Here is a 19378-nt window from a genome sequence, read left to right on the forward strand (position 1 = left end):
ATAGCGAGTTAAGTAGCTGTGACGTGGAATTTGGTGTGTTTTGGTCCAGTTGAAACACTTTTCAAAAAGGCAACCTAAAAACACAGATCATCAGAAGAGGAGATGTTTAAATTAGTTAATTAACCGCCGCTGTGTTAGCTTAGCTGATAGCAGCGGTAGCTAATCTACTGCAGCTATAACTTCATAGAAATAGCAAAATAAACGGCAAGGCCAAAAACATAAAACTGTGACGGACTGAATGTTCTGTTCTTTGAGTGGGAAACGTTTGAGTGTTTTTTGGTGTTGAATCCTGATTCATATGGTGGCATTATTGTGAGTTGCAATAGCAACGAGTCTGTGTGTAGCGTCGCTGACACAGAGAGCAGGAAAAAAGTGGTTTTGAGTTGTTCTTCACCGTTTTTTCTGCATTATTTTCCTTTGCAGTTGCTCATTGCTCTAAATGAATAATATCTACATATCCAGGTTGTTAGCAGAGTTGTTCCACCGTGGCAGTGCAGCTACAGATGGCAAGTAAAAACGCCCTCATAGCTGCACTGTGCGCATGCATGACATTTCTGGATGTAAACCAATCACATGCAATGGGTCCATATCTTCCTGAAAAGTCATTTGTAAGTTAGTTTTGTCTTATTTCAAGTGAACTAAGATATTTACAGTAGAAAATGAACCAAAATTAATTGGTAAGATTTTGTGTTTTTGCAGTGTATGAGGTCAAAAATAGGTTTTAGCTTTTTCATGTCACTCTACACGTTGGATGTGCGTCTTTGTCGTTGCGTTTCTGGTTTTGTGTGTATTGGGAACCCACCGTTTCCAGGGTGCTGGAAAGACGGGGAGAACTGCTTGGCGGTGACTCTCGCCATCCGACTCTCCTCGTGGGCTTTCTGCGCGGCTCCCACCGCCGCCTCGGCTTTGCCCTGAGCATGAGCCGTCCTGAAACGCAGAAAACGGTGAAGACAGCAGCAGAAATATTGCAACATCCCAGGAAAAACAAGTTATCCAGGAAGGACGACTTGTTTATCCTTCCTGGATAAACAAGTTTTATTTTAAATCAAAGGTTCCCAGGACCTTCAGAAAAGAAACAGGCCCACAGCATCACAGGTTCTCCACTGTACTCATCAGTGGACATGAAGTGCTTTTCCAAACTGTAGCTAAAATTAAATTACATTTGATTTTAGCAACAAAAAAAAGTTTTTTCTCTTTTCAAGCATTTTCAGGATGAGGTTCCACATTTTTCCAGAACTTTGTAAAAAAAGATGATACAAATTAACTAGAGAAAACACAGTAATATTACATCATTTATTCTTGTCATTAATAATATCTAGTCTTTGTTGGAACAAAGTAAAATAAATAACATTTTCTGCTTTATAATTTCTCTTAATGGGTGTGCCAATAAGTGTGGAGGCAGGTTAGGTTTTGTACTTTCAGGGAAGTGATCATGTATTTTTATTTAAACTGTTCATAGTCAATGGTGAACTGGAAGACATTTGAAATATCCAAAATAAACAAAACAACAGATAAAATTAATTATGAAATCTTTGTGAACAAAATAGTCCTTTAGAAAAAACGAACTAGATGAGACCAAACCACAGGACTGAAGACTTTTATCATCCAGGTTTTGGTAGAAACACAGAAAAACAATAAATCTTCCAAATGGAAATGATTAAGCTTGCTTTAATTTATCATGCGATTAATTGATTTATTGTTAATTGTGACAGGTGTAGCCTCATATGAACCAATAATCACAGACTTCTGTTTCTGGGTTTCATTGTTTATTCCAGGTGATAATTATCATTTGATCCCGATAGTTGAACTCAGAGGAGAAATATTTTACTGCAGAGCTGAAATGTGATGGTGAAGCTGCAGAAATCTTAAGTTGTCTTTAATATCATAAAATAATTCCTCTCTCTGAGTTTGATGTGTTTTAATGGTGGCTTTGCAGCATCTTTTTAAGGTTTTGACTGTTTTTTATCACCTGCCTCAGGATGTTTTCTAATTACATCAAGCACCTTTTGTCTCTATCGCAGCTTCATTCTCTCCGTTTCTCTCAGCTCATCCATGCATCGCTTTCCCTTTCCTCTCTCTGGGCAGAAGCAGCCCTGATGCAGTGTTGCATGTCGATGGCTATTGATTTCCTTCCTCTCTGCCTCTCTGTGCCAGAACCAAACCGTCCTCCACACCGCCGAGCATGAGAGCCTGCTGGGCGGTGAGACGTAAAGGACATGAAGACGGTTCCGTTATTTATTAGAAATAATAAATAACGGAATGCTTTGCATCCAGCCACGAATTAACACCAAACATTTGGGTTATTTAGCCAGTCATAAGAAAAAAAACCCAAGAATTTCAAATGTCAAAGAATTTACAAACTGAATATTTAATTTAAAATGAATAATAATTTGGAGCTAAATGTTTAGTTTGTAAATTAAATGTTTATCTCCCTCATTCAATATTTAGTTTAAAACTGTGGTATTTATTAATGAATGAATAACATGGTGAAAATATGACTTTGAAAAATAAAATTCTTTCTCTTATGACAGTAGCTATATTTAGTTTGAAACGTAATATTTAGATTTTTAATTAAATATTAGCCATTAAGTTGTCAGTTCATTTTTAGCCTCTGATGGAAATTTGTGAAACTGCAAGTTAGAGACAAAAAATAAACAAACAAAGGATTTATTGTCCCCCCCAACATGTTTCTGCTTGTGAAACAGAACATGTTGATTACACAATATCGCTTGGTGTCCAAAAGCCGAAGGAAATAAGAAAACGGCTCCACAGAAGGAGAGCAGGAGGAGAAAAGAAGCGATGCTGTGAGGTGATGAAGAGAGCGGGAGGAGAGATGATGCAGCGCGGGGAAAGCAGTGGGAGAGCTAAAAGGTGTTTAACTTGAATGAATCACAGCCTGCCTAATTGTGAGACAGCGTAATTACAGCGCTGTCCAGCAGGCTGTCAACCTCTGCATTAAAGCAGAATTAGAGGGAGGACGAGGACAAGCCGTTATGTCTTCATCATGACTGAGTTTTCTTTAACGCGACAGACATTTTGGAGACTCAGTTTGCTTCTCAATCAGGAGAACAAAGGTTACAATAGTTCTGAGGTTTTTTTTATTATAGTTTAATTTATTTAGATATGACTTTTTATTTGTCTAATTCTGTTAGTTTAACTAGTTAAAGAGTGAGTTTACGCTCCATATTCCTCCTGCTGGCACCTACAGAAACTTGCAAAATGGTCACAGCAAAACTTGTTAGAAAACACCAAAATCGGTTAGTCGCCACTAATTGAATTATTATTTTTTCAAATGTTATCTTCTGTTGAGTATTCAATTCAATACTTGAATTTTACTGGACAGTAAATAACCAGAAGTTATTGCGATAAATGATAACATTGTTGTTTTGGAACATTTTTAAGTAATACAACAATTATGGCACAACAATGCAAGAACACATTCACAAAAATCAATAATCTTTAAATTATAATGAACATGTAATGCTGGCACTGGAAGACATTAAAAAAACATTTTTCATTGAAGTTTTCAAATTAGATTTGAAGACACAGGTTTGTTTGCATTTATGTATTTTCTTTTCCTTTATTGATTAATGGCCCTTCTGGTCTTCCATACACTTCAGTTTTCAAGCTAAATGTGAGTTTGTTTTCTCTGAATCACAAGACATTTCTAAAATAGATCAGTGGGGCATGGATTAGCACTGAATGAACAAGCAGGGAGATCGATGCCAAGAGAGACGAGCGAGAAAAACAAAGGCTGAGAGACAAAACAAAGACGGGACAGAAGAGAGAGCGCAGCGAGCGGAGGAGAAAGTCTAATCCAGGCCTCACGCGCTAAGCTCCTCCATCATCTCTGCCATCGCTCTGAAGCAGCTGATGATGAGGACGATGATTCATATCTCACTGAGCCTTCCGGTTTGCATCACCGCTAATCATTCGTGCGTTCAATCAAGTTGTGGGGACGTAAATCTGTTGACACACCAGGCTGATAGGGTCCCTTTTCTGGGAGGTACAACAAACCAGTTGATTTCTGCTACGAAGATTGTCTTAAAGACGGCCTATTATTCATCCTTCAACAGGTCAGGATAGGTTTGTAGTCGATAAAAAACAAGTTCATTACTTTTTTTCACAAACATTATTCTTTGATGATGAGATTTTAGTTTGCTCAGTTCAGAGCTTCTTCAGAATGAAATGTTTTAGGGTCTCTGTCACTTTAAATCTAATATTCTGCTGCTGGCCACGCCCCCAAATTCAATGTTTATACTCACTTGAAAATAGCTGCAAACAGATGCACAATTATACAAACGTATAGCGCACTGTAAAGTGAAACCTGTGAAACCAGCTGACCAAATGTTCTGGAACTCAGACTAGGTTGCTAGGTATCGGGTGGAGTTCCGCTGTGGTTGCTAGGTGATGCTGCATCCTGAAGGTTTTTGAAACATTTCATTTTCCAGGACAAACATTAAATTATTACCAAAAAACCCCGGGTGTTTCCCCCCCAAACTCTGCTGCTGTTTTCGGAAGCAGTTGAGACCCAAACGTCTGTTTCTGTGTTGACTGATTTGTCAGCTTTTGAACACGTTTGGCTGGAAAATACAGATTCAAATTCCAAAGAACTTTGTTGATCCCAAAAAGAAATGAAATGCTGTTGTAACTCATATTACCATATTTGAGAGAGCAGTTAAAATTTGACAGGTTTCTGTAAAAGTTCCAGAGAAAAAGTCTCACAAAACAGTTGCCATTTTGTGGCAGAAAAGCACAAATCTTTTTTTATGAAATGCTGTGTCATCACACTTATTAGTTCAATTAATTTTGAAATCTCTCCAAGATGACATCAATGATTAGTCACTGTAATATTTTAAAACAGAAATCCCAGGGCAGCAACATGAACCCAATCAAAACTCGGGTTTGTTAGGGTTCAAGTCCTTTTTGCAGTCCCAGTGGGACCTGGTTCTACTCAGGATATTACAAATACTGCACAGGACAACCCAAAATGCCATGGATTGTACAAGAGGTTAAGATTTGTGCTCATGTTTTTGGAGTTGTGCAGGTTTTACATTGTTTTTGGTTTGGAAACTGTCAAATCTGGCAACCCTGCTCCCTTTTAAGCTGGAGTTGTATTTCAGAAAATGTATGTTTATTGAAGCAACGTCCTGTTATGGGATGCGAACAGTGAATGTAGCAGTGACTCTGTGTGTGTTGGGCTTCAGGCGAGCTGATGAAACGAGGTCACAGAATTGCAGCGAGAGGCTCCGACCACAAAGCACAGTGAGTCACTGGTGTGTTTATCTGGTTTTCACTGATCGCAGGTAGCCTAGTGACACATCGGTTACATCAGCACATGTGACTGCGCTAACGAGGGCACATCAGCCGGCGAGCGCGCAAATAAATCCTGGATTTACAGCAACATCAGGCACGCAGACAGCAGATCCAATCCCACCAGGTCCTGACTCAACCTTTACCTCCGAACTCCCTGCGCAGGTTGCAGAAAAACTGACAGCGCTAGAAACATGCGCCATCTCTAGGAAGTAAGCCAGATCCTTCTTGAACCAGTTTTCCTAAGTGCTTTCACTTTGCTCCGAGAAAGAGAATTGCAGCAATTATCCTGTGACTGTTTCACCTCTCAGGGTTTCTCCTGGAGTTCCTCAAGGAAATTCCCTGCTGCTCTGTTCTGGGACACGCATGCTGAAGCTGTACGGCGCTGCAGGAATCTGGGTTAGATGTTTCTGTTGATGTGTGTGCGCGCGCGTGTGTGTGTGTGTGTGTGTGTGTGTGTGTGTGTGTGTGTGTGTGTGTGTGTGTGTGTGTGTGTGTGTGTGTGTGTGTGTGTGTGTGTGTGTGTAAGAGAGTGGAGAGCCAGGCCAGGCTAAAAGTGTATGCAGAACAGGGTTATTCTGGAGGGAGAGAGTCTGATCTGCGCCATCATTCTTCACATCAGGAACCTGAGTTTGTACACTACAGCAAAATTCAAACCCTTTTCAAGTTTTTAGAAGGTTTGTTTTGAAACTTTTCCAACACCGCATTTTGTTATGGCGTCTTATAAGGGCCATTGCAGTCAGACAATAAGGAGGAGTAAAATTCAGACGCCTCTCAGAACAGGAGGAAAGGAGGAGCCACAATAATGAGGAATTCAGATCAAATGATCACATCTCCATTTTAAATGGACCAGAGCTGAATGATTGAAGTGTGAAAAAGTCTCTATATGTCCACTTTAAGGAAACCAACTGATTGAATATGGGTAATGTAGCCATTAAGGGATGGAAATGATCAGCCAGAATACTACGGTAGCCTGTGCAACCATATAAGTGTACCTATTAAAGTGGCCAGTGAGTGAATATGTCCCAGCTCGCCTCCCAGACCAAGTGAGGACATAAAATGTCTCATCGTCCTCTGTTTCCATCTCCAACTTCACAAACTTTCTAGGTTTGAGTTTATCCGCTTTAAACTGGCAACAAAGTGACATCCTACTTTAAACAAGGACACAGTCTGTCCCCAGAAATATGTCAAGGCTTTTTTTCCTCTTTCTCATGACCCTGTCCTCATAATATCAGAGCAATGTCTCCCTCAGCAGTCAGAAACTGAAGTTTAACAGGACTAACTGCAGTGCATATGAATGTGAAAATGTCATATCTTTGAGAAAGAAACGAAGCTGAGCGATTCAACCTTTTCTAAGACAAAACAGAAACAGTTGCTATAGAAAGTTACTGATTTGATTTTTTTTTTTTTTTACTTTTTTTTTTGTCTTTATTGCATTTTCTATAACAGCGCCGCTCACAGTGGCAGCATGTTGACTCTTGTGTTTTCTCCCTCTGGTTTTGGACGCTGCGCAGCTGCAGTTTCTGCTCTCACTTTTCCACTTTCAGACAGCTAACATGGTGTGTAAACATGACAACAAGTTGCACAGTGACTCCTCGAAGACTCTCAGATAAAATGAGTTTTGACAACATTTAATTTCCCTTTGGGACAAATAAATTATTGTTGAATTGAATTATATGTGCAAAGCCTTGGACTGCAATCTTCACAAAAAAAAAAGTGATCAGAGCTCGTTCATTTCATCTTCATACACTGCAAAAACACAAAATCTTACTTTTGGTCTAGTTTCTAGTGCAAATATCTTAGCACATGTTTAAGTAACTTATAAGTACCTTCTCACCAAGATATATGAGCTTGTTTAACTAAATTTGAAAAATAAAAAAACTCTTGTTCCATTGGCAGATTATTTCACTAAAAACATTGTTTAAAAATCTGCCAATGAAACTACGACTTTTTCCATCAATATTAAGGATTAAGTTAGTTTTGTCTGCATCTTCATTCTGCTCTCCTGAATCTTCTCACACGCCGACTCCATGACCACCAGGTCAGAGATGTTACACAGTATTACAGTTGATCTGCTCCAAGGTCAGATGCTAATCCGATAGCGCTGCTAACCCACTTTCAGACAGGAGCTTCATTCACCGTCTGCGTCTGCCGTTGCACTTTCAAAAAACCTCTGCTTCTGCTTTTTCCTCCTTATCAGTGAAAAAAATCTGTCAGGAGAACTCAAACTTTTTCAGAAATATTAAGGAATTACTGACTCACAACAAGCTACTATTTCTTGATAAAACGTTACTAATGAGTTTGTTTTTTCTTATTTCAAGTGTAACAAAAATATTTGCACTAGAAACGAGACCAAAGATACTTTATAAAGCTTTTTTGGTTTTTGTAGTGTAGTACAAATGTAGTACAGACACTTTATATAAAATGTAGAGGAGTAAAAATCAAAAGTACCCAAGAGAAAATCTACTCCAGTAAAGTGCAGATACATGAAAAATGTACTTAAGTACAGCAACAAAGTGTCCAGTCTCGAGTTACGATCAGAGCTGGATCTACATTGCTATAAGTCAATAACAATACATATTGCAATAGACACATGATCAATACATAACATGTCTGAATATGTAAAATAGTCACTGAACTTTGATCCAAAGCACGGCATTCTGGGGCTTGTAGTCAAAGGAAAGGCTTTAGTTGAAATGGCATCAACTAACTAACTCGCTCTTTGGTTACCTAACAACAACCTGTTGGCAGCGGTTTAAAGTTTCGACACTGAGCCTCATATCAGCTTAAACATAAAAGAAACAACAGTGGAGAGAAAACCGTAGAGAAAAAGAAAGGTCCTGGCCACCAGTTTGGCAGGACTCCAGATTATTTAAACAAAACTCCAATCTCTAATGATCAATATCGACAGATATGCAATGCTTATATTGTGATATCAGCATATGCCCTAAAGCCAAGTCACTAACAAAGTTTCTGTGTCATAAACTGACCTCAACAACAGTCTGAATGCCTTCGATGCCACCAGGCTTCAATGTTAATACGATTTTTTATATTTAGGTTCTGGGACAGTAAATCAATTCCTCCTCTAAGTCCTAAAACTAAAACTTGAGCCTCATATCTCACCCTGAAGCTGTTAGCCGCTGTGAAGCAGGTCAGGACAGAACCATTAACCCCGGATGTGCTCAGCGTTTAGCTAAATGGGAACAGACTCCAGTTTCCTGGACCGTCTCGCTTCGATTGCCGCCTCGACCCTCCTTAACCCCTCGACCCCGTTTGACCCCAAGCCTGATCTTATTCTGTCACTGATTCAAAATATAAAACGACATGGAAGAAACATGATCCAGGAAACTGCAGGTCCGTTTCCTCTCAATCAGGACGCTGCAGTTAGCTTAGCATCGCTAACAAGTGAGTGTTCAAGGTAAACATGGAGGACAGAATGAAAGCAAAAAGGACAATTAATTGATCATCAGATTAAAAAATAAGCCTTTTTAGTATTACATTAGAAATATATTGAGACATAAAAATAAAGATTATATTCATGTTTTAAATGAGAAAATAAACATGTCAACCGCCTGACTTAGCAAGAATACATTGTAGTGCCAATGTGTTGGATTAACTGATTAATAACTAGATGCAAAAGTTTCTTAATAGAAGATATTTTTTCATTTATTTTACATAATTAAACCAGATTAAGTTAAAACTACCACCTGAAGAGTTCTGAGTAGGATATATTTATAAAGACAGTTTTTTAAATTTTAAATGCAAAATTTGTATATATTTTGTACAGTTTGGCTCTGACTGTGTTGTTTTTTCAGAACAATTAATCGACTACTAAATTAGTTGATAATTATTTCACTAATCGACTTATGTATGTTTTAAATGGCTGTTTTTTATTATAATTGTGTATTTGTAGAGATTTGTGTTTAATGAAGTTATTAGTAAAAGTGCAAAGGGACACAAATATTAAAAGTTCACATCATATCTTCAATTGTTAACTCGCTAAGAGAAAATACTCCAAAGATTGGCCAGTAAGGAGCTTTTTTTAAAATAATAAAGAATAACCTCATTCATAAAATCACTTGCTTTTGTTCTTTTATGAAAATACTGACAAAGTTTTGATTCAATCCACATTTCTTTCCGCGGCGTCACTGCATGAGAAACTTAGATTTTCCCAAAGAGCAGGTTTTAGTAAAACGTTCAGTCCTGTGTGGGTGTTGGTGTTTTTTTTAAAGTTGTGCTACAGAACGTTGTGTTGTGCACATAATCATTTCTGCATGTGCTCAGATTTAAAAGGGTACACCGCATGCTCAACCGAAATGGCTATAACAAATATTCACGGACCATTACAGCTCTACTGATTAGCAATTCGCCACTCGCACATGGCAGCGTTACATTTTTCATTTATTTGGTAATATAATCAAAATAGACGGCAATAAAAACATTGCTTTGACTTATAATTGACAAAATACTTGAAGAAATAGCAGGTTTGGACTTTTTGAGTCATATTATTTCAGTTTGGCTGAAAGAATTTCTACAAAATGTACATTTTAAAAAAGGATTCCAGGCTTTTCGTTTATTTAAATTTCTGGGGAAATGGGCGTGGCCAGTGGACAGAGGGGCGTGGCCAAACTTACCTCTGCCTCTTGGTAGAGGGACGCTGATGAGCAGAGGGGTTGAGAGGGAGAAGCATTGCTGCCAACTTAGTGACTTTGTTGCAATATTTAGCAACTTTTGAGATCCTCTAGTGACTTTTTCAAAAAAGTGATTAGTAACAAACCTTGCGACTTTTCTCTGTAATCTGAAACAAGAAAGCGCCAGTCGCTAAGGTATGCTAAGGCAGTCCACAGATAATGGCAGATAAATAGTTTTCCTGTAATGTGTCTCTGCTATTAGCACATTTAGCAGCGCTTTTAAAGGATGATTGACAGCGGTCAGGTACTCCTCCTGGCCCTGATTGGTTCTTAAGGCAGCAATGGAAGTTCAGGAAGGAGGTGGAGGAGATCAGTCTCTCCACAGATTATCCATCCTGTTTTATTTTGTCAGAACATGGTGACAGTTTTAACAAATATGTAAAAAACGTATTTTTGTAAAAGTTATATAGTGCAGCTTTAACACCGAGCTGTGAGACAGACATCAACCAAGCTGAAGAATTGTAAAACTACACTCTACATTTCAGAGTTAAACAAATGTAAACAAAATGTCACAAATAGATCATCAAGGATCAATTTATACAATTTATCTGCAAAAAAAAAAAACTAATTTAGGTTGAAGTTCAACGAACCGTGGCGGTATATAATTGTACCAAGTGCTATTGGATGTTGTGGTGTATTTTATTTGCCCCTTGGGAGACAAGGGGGAATTCCTCCTCTAATAATAATAAAGTTATTTGATCTGGAAGTTGGAAGCATTTCTAGATGCAGATGTGGTTTTCCTCTCGTGAAGAGCATCGGACCTGAGCACGAGGATTTGGTCCGGTCGTCGTTATTTTACAGCAAGAACTTTAAACTAAAATGATTTGGCTTTGAGAACCAGAACCAATCGGACCTCCTACCTGGACAGAGCGATCTCGGACTTCTGCCGGGCGATGTCCGCCGCCTTCTGGGCCCCCTCCACGGCTCGGTCCACCTTCTCCCGGATCTTGCTGGCGCGGAGCGGGATCAGGTTCTTCCGCTTGCCGCTCACCAGGATGTTCTGCTTGTACTTCCCTTCCTCCTTGGTGCCGTCGGGGAACGTGGTGCAGCCGTAGCCGTGCCGCTTGTTGCTCAGCCACTCGCCTTCGTACTGCAGCCCGTCGGACCGCCGACTCACGCCGAATCCGGTCCGCTTGTCGTTCTTCCACTCTCCACAGTACGTCTCCGTCGCTGTGGCGTCAACGTCGTCGTCCGCGACCGCTAACTCCGCGTCTGCGTCTCCGAGGCTGGAAAGGGTAAAGGTCACAATGGTTTATGTTTTTATTTTAAAACTATTCCTTATTTGGGAAAACAAATACATTCGTCCACACAGGGCTGGTTTTCATTTGGGCCCCTCATAACAACATGAAAAATGTCTAGTCATAAATGAATTACCATTTTGCAAAATCAATATTAAGGAATTATTGAGTTAAAAGTTACTAGAGCGTTAATTTTGTCTTATTTCAAATGTACAAAGATATTTGGATTAGAAACTGTATGTTTTACATTTCTGTCCTCAGGTTTTGCTTGTAAAATGCAGCTGCAGAGATTTTGCCTTAGATGAGAAGAATTCAAGAGGACCTATGATGCAAAATTCACATTTTGTATGTTTTTGTTCTTCCATTTGGGTCTTAAAAGCTTCTTAAAAAATGCTAGGAGCTGAAAAAAGTGAGACGTTTTTGGCAGTAAGTTAATGTTTCTTAGTGTTTATAAAGTGCACCAATTCAAAAACATCCTGAATGTTAAGTCACATTTGAAGGGCATTGCGACGTTACGTAGCAACTCCAGCAGAGTTCCACCCATCACCCAGCAACCCCATCAAATATCCAGCACATTTGGTCAGCTGGTTTTACCGCTGGATTTAACAATGGCAGCTGGAAAAGACAAAGAGTTTTATTGTTGACTTATCGTCCAGAAACCTCTTACTGGATTCTTGCTGATCGTGCAGGAGACTCTACTAATGCTTTTCAAAGATGTATGGTGTATAATTGCGCATTTATTTGCAGCTATGTTTACATGTGGGTCCAAACATTGAGTTGGGGGGGCGTGGCCAGTAGCAAATTATTTGGATTTAAAGGAACAAAATCAGCTAAAATCCATTTATCTAGGAATTTTTTTTTGTATAGACCATAGACCAATGTTGTTCTATTCAAAGAAGCATAATAGGTCACTTTATAAATTATGTAGGATAGAAAAGTTGCCACCAGTTCCTAATAAACGCATTGTCATCTGTAGATCCAGGTATTTCATGGTTTAATTGCTGATTCAGGTTACCTGATGGTGGAGTTGATGTCCGATGCAGCCGAGGAAACGGTGCTCATCCCAGCCTCGCTGCGAAACGAGCTCTGTTTGGACCTCTGCGACGCCAGAGAGCTCCTGGACTCGGACTTCCTGAGCTTGAGGCCGGACAGGATGGACCTCCGGAACAATCCTCCTTTCCTCTTCCCCTTCAGCAGCTCCGCCTCGCTGTGCGCCGTCAACACGAAGCCTCCGCGGGACACCGCTGGGCTGCTGCCGCTGCTGCCCGTGCTGCACATGGAGACGCTGGTGGTCAAAGTTCCCGGAACCGTGGGCGGGCCCGGAACCAGGGCGCCCGTTCGGTCCAGCAGCGCGGTTCCGTTGCTGTGCTCCGAACCAGAACGGAGAGAGTTTATGGAGGTGCGTAGAGGAGAGCGGATGACGGCCGCCATGCCGTATGGAACGCTCTGCCGGACGCCGTAGCCGTGACGCATCCCTCCGACCCACTGACCCTGAAATGTTCCTGGAGGAACAGACCAGAACGAACACGGGTCAGACGCTAAAATACAACCAGAACACAAGAAACACTTAGAACTGTGATAAACAGTGGAAACAGCTGGTTACTGACTGCAGACCAGCCGCGTTTGTCCATTTTGAAGAATCGCAGTGAGACTACGGCTTATGAGGGCCGTAGTTTAATACGGCCCTCATAAGCCGTATTAGACTACGCTCCTTTTTGGAACAAAAGGAGTGAATTTCTGCCAAAACAACAAAAAAATATTTGAAATTAAGTTGAGAAATTTTTTTGAAAAATTTAAATTCTACAATTTTTTGACTTGAAAATTAGCAAAAAAGATTGAGAAGTTTTTATCTTCATCTCATAAATTGTCCAGTGAAAATTAGGGACTTTCTATATTTTAAAAAATAGAAAATTTGCAAGAAAAACTGAAATTTTGAGACTAGCTTCAAACATTTTCCACAATAAATGTGGAAATTTATATTTTAAAAGTTTAAAAGAAAATTTATTTTTCATCCTTGGAAATTTTCTAGTTTTATTTCTAAAATATTTCTGAGGTTAATCTCAAAATTTCCAAGTTTTTTGGTGCAAATTTTAAACTTTTGAGCTTTTAAAAGTCAAAGTTTCAGAATTTTTTCGAGTAAATTATAAAAAAAATTTATACAAAATTTCTGAAATTAACCTCAAAATATTTTGGCTGAAATTTAATCATTTTTGTTTCTTTTCCAGTAGTTTGAAAAAAGCAACCTGCCACCAATGAAACCAACCAAGATGTTCAGTTGAAACCAATGAGAAAATGCAACTGCAGTAGCCAGTATTCAACCTAAAGAGGGCAGCACTGAGGCAGATTTAAGCAAAAATATTGCAGAACTAAACAAATTGTCAAGAAATTTGCACACAAAGACAACACAAAAACAAACAAGCAAAATCAAAGGCATATATTCACTTAAAACAAAAATAAAATTATTGGTGCAATAAAACAAATTACATATACTGTCTTTAATAACAAAAACAAACAAAACCAAAGTTTGTAACATAAAATCTAACAAAAAGAATACTGTGAGTTTAGCAGGAGAAACAAAGCATCTTGTTTATTTTATGATCATTAAATTAAACTGAATATTTTTGATTATTATGTGTAAGTTGAATTTTTTCAGATTTCTTTGTAAAGTTTAGAAGTTTCTGTCTTCACACTCCCATCATTCATATCATTCCTGCTGCAGAACAATCCCTGCATCTCAGAGTTGCTGGAAAGTAGGCCATCAGAGTGTGTGTGTGTGTGTGTGTGTTTCCAGCTTTCCTCTTTCACACACTCTCCAGCGGAAGTGTGTGTTCCAATCGGAGAGCAAGCGATCCATCCCGCCCGCCTGCCCGACCCCTCTGATGTAACAGCACTCTGATTCATTCTGGAGCAAACGCACGACTACATGCCCATATAAGGACTGCTTCCACGTCCTGCGTCTGCATCGCAAACAAACGGCTCCCTGCTGGGCCCGAGGGTCAGAGAAAGCAGGAAGTGTGGAACGGAGCCAAACTCACACACACCAATCCGAGTGCCAAGCGGTTCTAACTCCAAACCTGTCCCTGTCATCGGGAAGATTTGCCCCATACCTGCACACACACACACACACACACACACACACACACACACACACACACACACACACACACACACACACACACACACACACACACACACACACACAGGGCCTGTGTCAAAGACAGATGGGCAACACATCTGGCCAGCCCTTTGTAATCATGTCAGCACAGCTGTATGGCCATATGAGAGACGGATCAAAGAACGCACACACATACGTGAGCAACAGCTTAATGAGATCTTATCAAATGGATGCTTTACAACTGGAGCAGAGCCAGGAGGAAGAGGAGGAGAAGAAGAAGAATCAGGAAGAGGAGGAGGAGAGCGCTGACTGTGCAGAAGGAAACCAGACAGGGAGCCAAGCAGAGTCCTGGATATTAAGAGACTGTCGACACATTTTGTTAAAATAAAAACACTAAAATGAAGAAAGAGATCACACCTGAAGCTGCATCTGCATAAATATATGACTAGTAGGGTTTTCATTATGAAGGTGGGCTACAAAGGAGGAATACATTTTTCCCAAAAAGTTTCAAGGTTAGTCTCGGAAAATTGTTGAATTATTTTTGGTCACTTCAGAGTTTCAGTAGTTTAAAATTTACACCAAAAAAACTCAGAAAATGTGAAATTAATTTCAGAAATTTTCTAGAAAAAACATAAAAATTTCAGTTTCAAAATTTGAAGATTTTAGAAAAAAACCTCAGAAATTTTGATCATATCAGAAATTTTCTAGAACAAATTGGAAATTTCTGAGTTTGAAAACTCATAAATTCCCTCCAAATACTTGAGAAATGTTGTGATTAATCTCAAGTTAGACATTTTCAAGTTTCAAGAGTCAAACATTTTCTAGAAAAACTCATTCATCTTTAGTCACGTTTATTACTGCAACAGCATCTTTTCACAGACCTGCCTGTAAAATCAGGCGTCCAGCTGCAGCGGATCCAGAAGCTGCTGCTGGTGTTCTGACTAAAACCAGTTCCTCCACCGGCTCCCTGCAGCTCAGAGAATTAATTTTAAAATACTGTTAGTTTATAAGTCACTGAAAGGTTTAGCACCACAGTACATTAAAGATCTGCAGTTGTCAGCAACCTTCCAGATCTCTCAGGTCCTCCGGTTCTGCTCTGCATCCAGAACCAGAACCAAACCAGGAGAAGCAGCTTTCAGCTTCTATGGACCACAAATCTGGAATAAACTTCCAGAAAACTGCAAAAATGTCGAAACACTGAGTTCCTTTAAATAAAGGCACCAGTGTAGAGTCTATTTGAAACATTATAAATGAAACATCAACATATTGGATGTATAATGATGGCACTGCTTGACAAAATATAATGTTTGCTGGTTGACTGCGACTTTTATGACTTTGTATTTTTCTGCTTTTACGATGCCTTGTTGCTGAAACATGCCACACAAATAAACTTGATTGACTGCTTATTTAAATAACAATATGCAGTTTTGATGATTGCAAATGTGACTGAACTTGTGAACTGTTTATCCAAAGGGCTTTTCTGAAGTCAGACTGACCCGGGCGCCGCGGCGCTGCTGACTGCAGGACTTACAGCTTGATCAGCTGCCAGCGGCGAGTGCAAATGAGGGGATATACGTGAGGCGGCGTGTGGGCCGTTGTTGCTTCTTGGAAGCATTTACAAGCCTGACTCTGAAATGTCGGAGTAAATGACATATTTTCTGGTCGCTCTCCATGGTGCTGAAAAACCAGCAAGGAGCCGTTTCCCATTGCACTCAGATCTGCTTACAGTTAGAGCTAAAAAATAAAATCTACGACTCATTTCATACATGATCTGAGCTCCAATTTTAATCAGTTTCTGCTTCTCTGTTTCTTTTCTGAAAAATAAATTACAAATGACTGAAAATATTTTCAATAAGTGGCTTTTATTTCAATCAACCCTTCTGTGAGTTGTATGATGGACTATCATTGTCATTCTTCAAGAATGTTTAATGACAACAAAATAATCATAATATGAGATAAACGAATGACTCAATTTTCCATAAAAACACCTTTAGATTTCTAGGAAAAAGAATCTTTAATGAAGAAAAATGTCAAAAAATAATAATAATTCTGACAATTCTCTGAAGAAAAGAAAACCTTTGTAACTTTGAAATGTCCAAATTATTTTTAGAAAATTTCTGAGCTTAATCTTAAAATTAAAAAAAAAATTCAAACAAATTTTGGGCTTTTCAAACTCAGAAGTTTCTGGGATTTTTCTGAAGCATTTTGGAGAATTTACTACAAAATTTCAGAGTTTTTTTCTTGCCAATTTTCAAACTTTCAATCTAAAAAGGTTTCTTGTTTTTTTCTAGAAAATGTACTTAAATATTTCTGAATTTTTTTGGCAGAAATTTTTGACTGGTTTCTCCAGTGGCCTCAATACGCCATTGTTTTTATATTTTATAGTTGACTGAAATTCAAAGTCCAAGTAAATAGAAGCTGTAAAACCTGCTTGTCAGACAAGATGGCCGCCCTCTTAATAATGAAAACTCATGGAGCGCATTGGTGAAAAAAAAATCCAGATCTTCAAAAGCCAAAAATGATAAATAAAATCGATTTATCGGCCAGCTTTTATTGCAGTTCAGTGGGAAAAATTTGAATCTGCAAAATGAAACCTGACAGGACAGAAATGAGGCAGCAGTACATGAGGTCATCTTCTCTTTACAGCCGTGAACCCGTCACTGCTGCGCTGACGTAAAACAGACCTTTCCAGTGTGACAGGGCTTCAACCTCTGGCCTGTACAGTTGTGAGGAAAATCCGCTTCACAGTTCGCATGTCAAAACAATCTTCCTGATTTCTGCCTGGAGGCGCCAGCGGAAGGCGCTGCTAAATCATACGGGCCTCAAACCGGGCCGCTGCGTCTGCAGGCGCAACGTAGTGACACAAAAACAGCGATGAGATCAAGAATGCAGAAACACAGAAGCGATTGGATCACGTGCCAAACATCAAACATGCTTCCTGTCTGAGGTAAAAACCGTCTGAGAGTTTGTGTTTCACTCTGAGAATGGAAAATCTTTAATGTGGCCTTACTCTATGCTTAAAGTAAAATTTCATTCATCAAAAAGCCTTTTGGTGACGCAACTTTGGAGTTCAGCCTCTTGTCAAGCTTAGCATAGCAAAGTTGATAAGTAAGCAACAGTGTCTGGCCACACCCACAGTGTCGCTTGGCTCCGCCCACTTTGGTGGGCGTTTTCAAACCATCTGGGGGCGGGGCTAAACTTTCACAGGACAGTTAGTTTAAATATAAAAAAGTTCAAACAGTTCAAGGGGTTTTAATAGCGACTCCAGTTTGGAAAAGAACAGAAAAGTCGAAACATTTTCCTATTTTTACTGTCCAGCTCGGCCTGCGCCAGCAGCAGCAGCAGAGGACACGCTCCCAGGATAAAGATCTGGATTTGTTTAATGTTTTAGACTGCTCTGCTAATCCTCACTACAAACACCAAATCGCCGTTACATAAGCTCAGCCCTGCAGAGGAGCAGCAGTGGTAGTAGACGAGGCGCGGATTATGACTGGAAAACAAGGACGACACCACAGAGTCCAAATAAGTTTCAGGTTGTCGAACTTCAGCGCTTTTCGCAAAAAATGAATATAACATCAGATAGTAAGGATTAAAATTCTTCTTTTTCTTTTCATTCTTATTCATTTATGCATCATCTTCAAACCTGAAAACATTACTGTGGGATTGACCAACGCCTGCTGGGTGGGTAAATAAATGTGTTGCACAGACAAACTGTGGCTGACCACTGGAAAGAGGGAAGGTCAGCGTGAAGCTAAACCTCGGTTTGAGACCTTTATCCGTTTAAGAGCTTTTCCAGTGGCCTTTTTTCTTTCTGAGTCTCACAGATTTCTGTTTAGGGATTAAAAATCTGCTTTGAAATTTCATGAAAAAGACCCACAAAAACAGTCAGTCCTGTATCTGTTGCTTAAAGTAAGAAGATTAAGATTCCCTCCATAAACGAGGGTGATGAAATCTGCAAACAAAAACACTAACACTTTATTTTTGAGGAAATAAAATCTTTTATTTCAGGGATGCTCAAACTTTGGATTCCTGTTGGCAGCTCCTGCCTTATTTATTTTTTGGGCCAATTGCTGCGTTTCATTTGGTGCAAACTGCGTTTTACTGGCGCGGCTTGACGTCGATGAGAGGAAAATATGTTGCATCACCAAAAACACGTGACAGAAAAAGTGGAATCTGCTTATAAAGCAGCAGCTGGAACAAAAGCTTTTTTAACTTATTAAAGGTAGAAATATAACAATTGAATTACTAATAAATAATTAATAAAAATGTCCCAAAATATGTACAATACTGCTGTATCACAATGGTAGCAATGAGATACATTAATGTATATAAATAAGTTTATTTTTATGAACATTTTTTAGATTTTTTGTACAGTTTTTACTCAATTACTGTTTTCACTGCGTCAAACTTTCAACAAATAAGCCTGTATACTTCCATTTACAGTTAAATGATTACTATTTTAGTTAAGAAATATTTCAATTATTGATTCATTGGGATTAATTCGATTAATTATTTCAGCCCCATATTGGATTTTGTCCTGCATTTATTTACCAGTATTACCATCAGTTAAATAATAATTTAAGAAAACCGATATGACTAGTTCTCTTTTATTTTACATTTTAGAAAATAAATCAATTTTTTTAAATAAACATTTTGTACTTGATATCTATGTAACTATAACCTGTTTTGAGATAATATAGTTGTAAATAATATAATAATAGTTGTAGAGGAGAATAATCAGCTCTGGTAGATGAACTCCTGATGTTTATCATTAATCTGGAAACTGTACGGAAAGCACAGAGGTTAACTATCGGAAATGTGCCAATTTCCTGGAGTTGACGATCTGATCTGTACCGGGTAAAGTGGTTAAGAGGATAAACTGGTAAAGAATAAAGGAATTAGTCATCATTCAGACCGAGAAGGAGCAGTGACGGCATCATCAGAGTGCATATTTTAAGAAACTGTGGTCAGAACTAAACCACCAAAGCAGTCACACACCGATCTCCGCATCTCCTCTAAAA

The 19378-nt window shown here is 39.0% G+C and overlaps 1 protein-coding gene across 4 annotated transcripts in view; it reads right to left on the minus strand.

Moving 5' to 3' along the window:
• The window catches only part of jph3b (junctophilin 3b), a 46877-nt gene that overhangs the window by 18487 nt on the left and 9012 nt on the right, over positions 1 to 19378 (minus strand). For 3 of the 4 annotated variants that reach the window (XR_008605847.1, XM_055028090.1, XM_055028084.1), the window contains 3 exons: positions 12258 to 12744; positions 10865 to 11230; positions 803 to 927 (listed from right to left, as the gene is read on the minus strand). Coding sequence is in view for 3 of the 4 variants with exons in the window: in XM_055028090.1 (XP_054884065.1) it covers positions 803 to 927; positions 10865 to 11230; positions 12258 to 12744 (978 nt within the window). In the remaining variant the exon portion in view is untranslated. Of the gene's footprint in view, positions 1 to 802; positions 928 to 1741; positions 2191 to 10864; positions 11231 to 12257; positions 12745 to 19378 lie in introns of those variants that run through there. The other variant, XM_055028101.1, reaches the window with a different exon arrangement.

The sequence above is a fragment of the Poeciliopsis prolifica genome, unplaced genomic scaffold (assembly GCF_027474105.1).
Source record: "Poeciliopsis prolifica strain line A6 unplaced genomic scaffold, Auburn_PproV2 SCAFFOLD001, whole genome shotgun sequence".
In the NCBI taxonomy this organism is placed as follows: domain Eukaryota; kingdom Metazoa; phylum Chordata; class Actinopteri; order Cyprinodontiformes; family Poeciliidae; genus Poeciliopsis; species Poeciliopsis prolifica.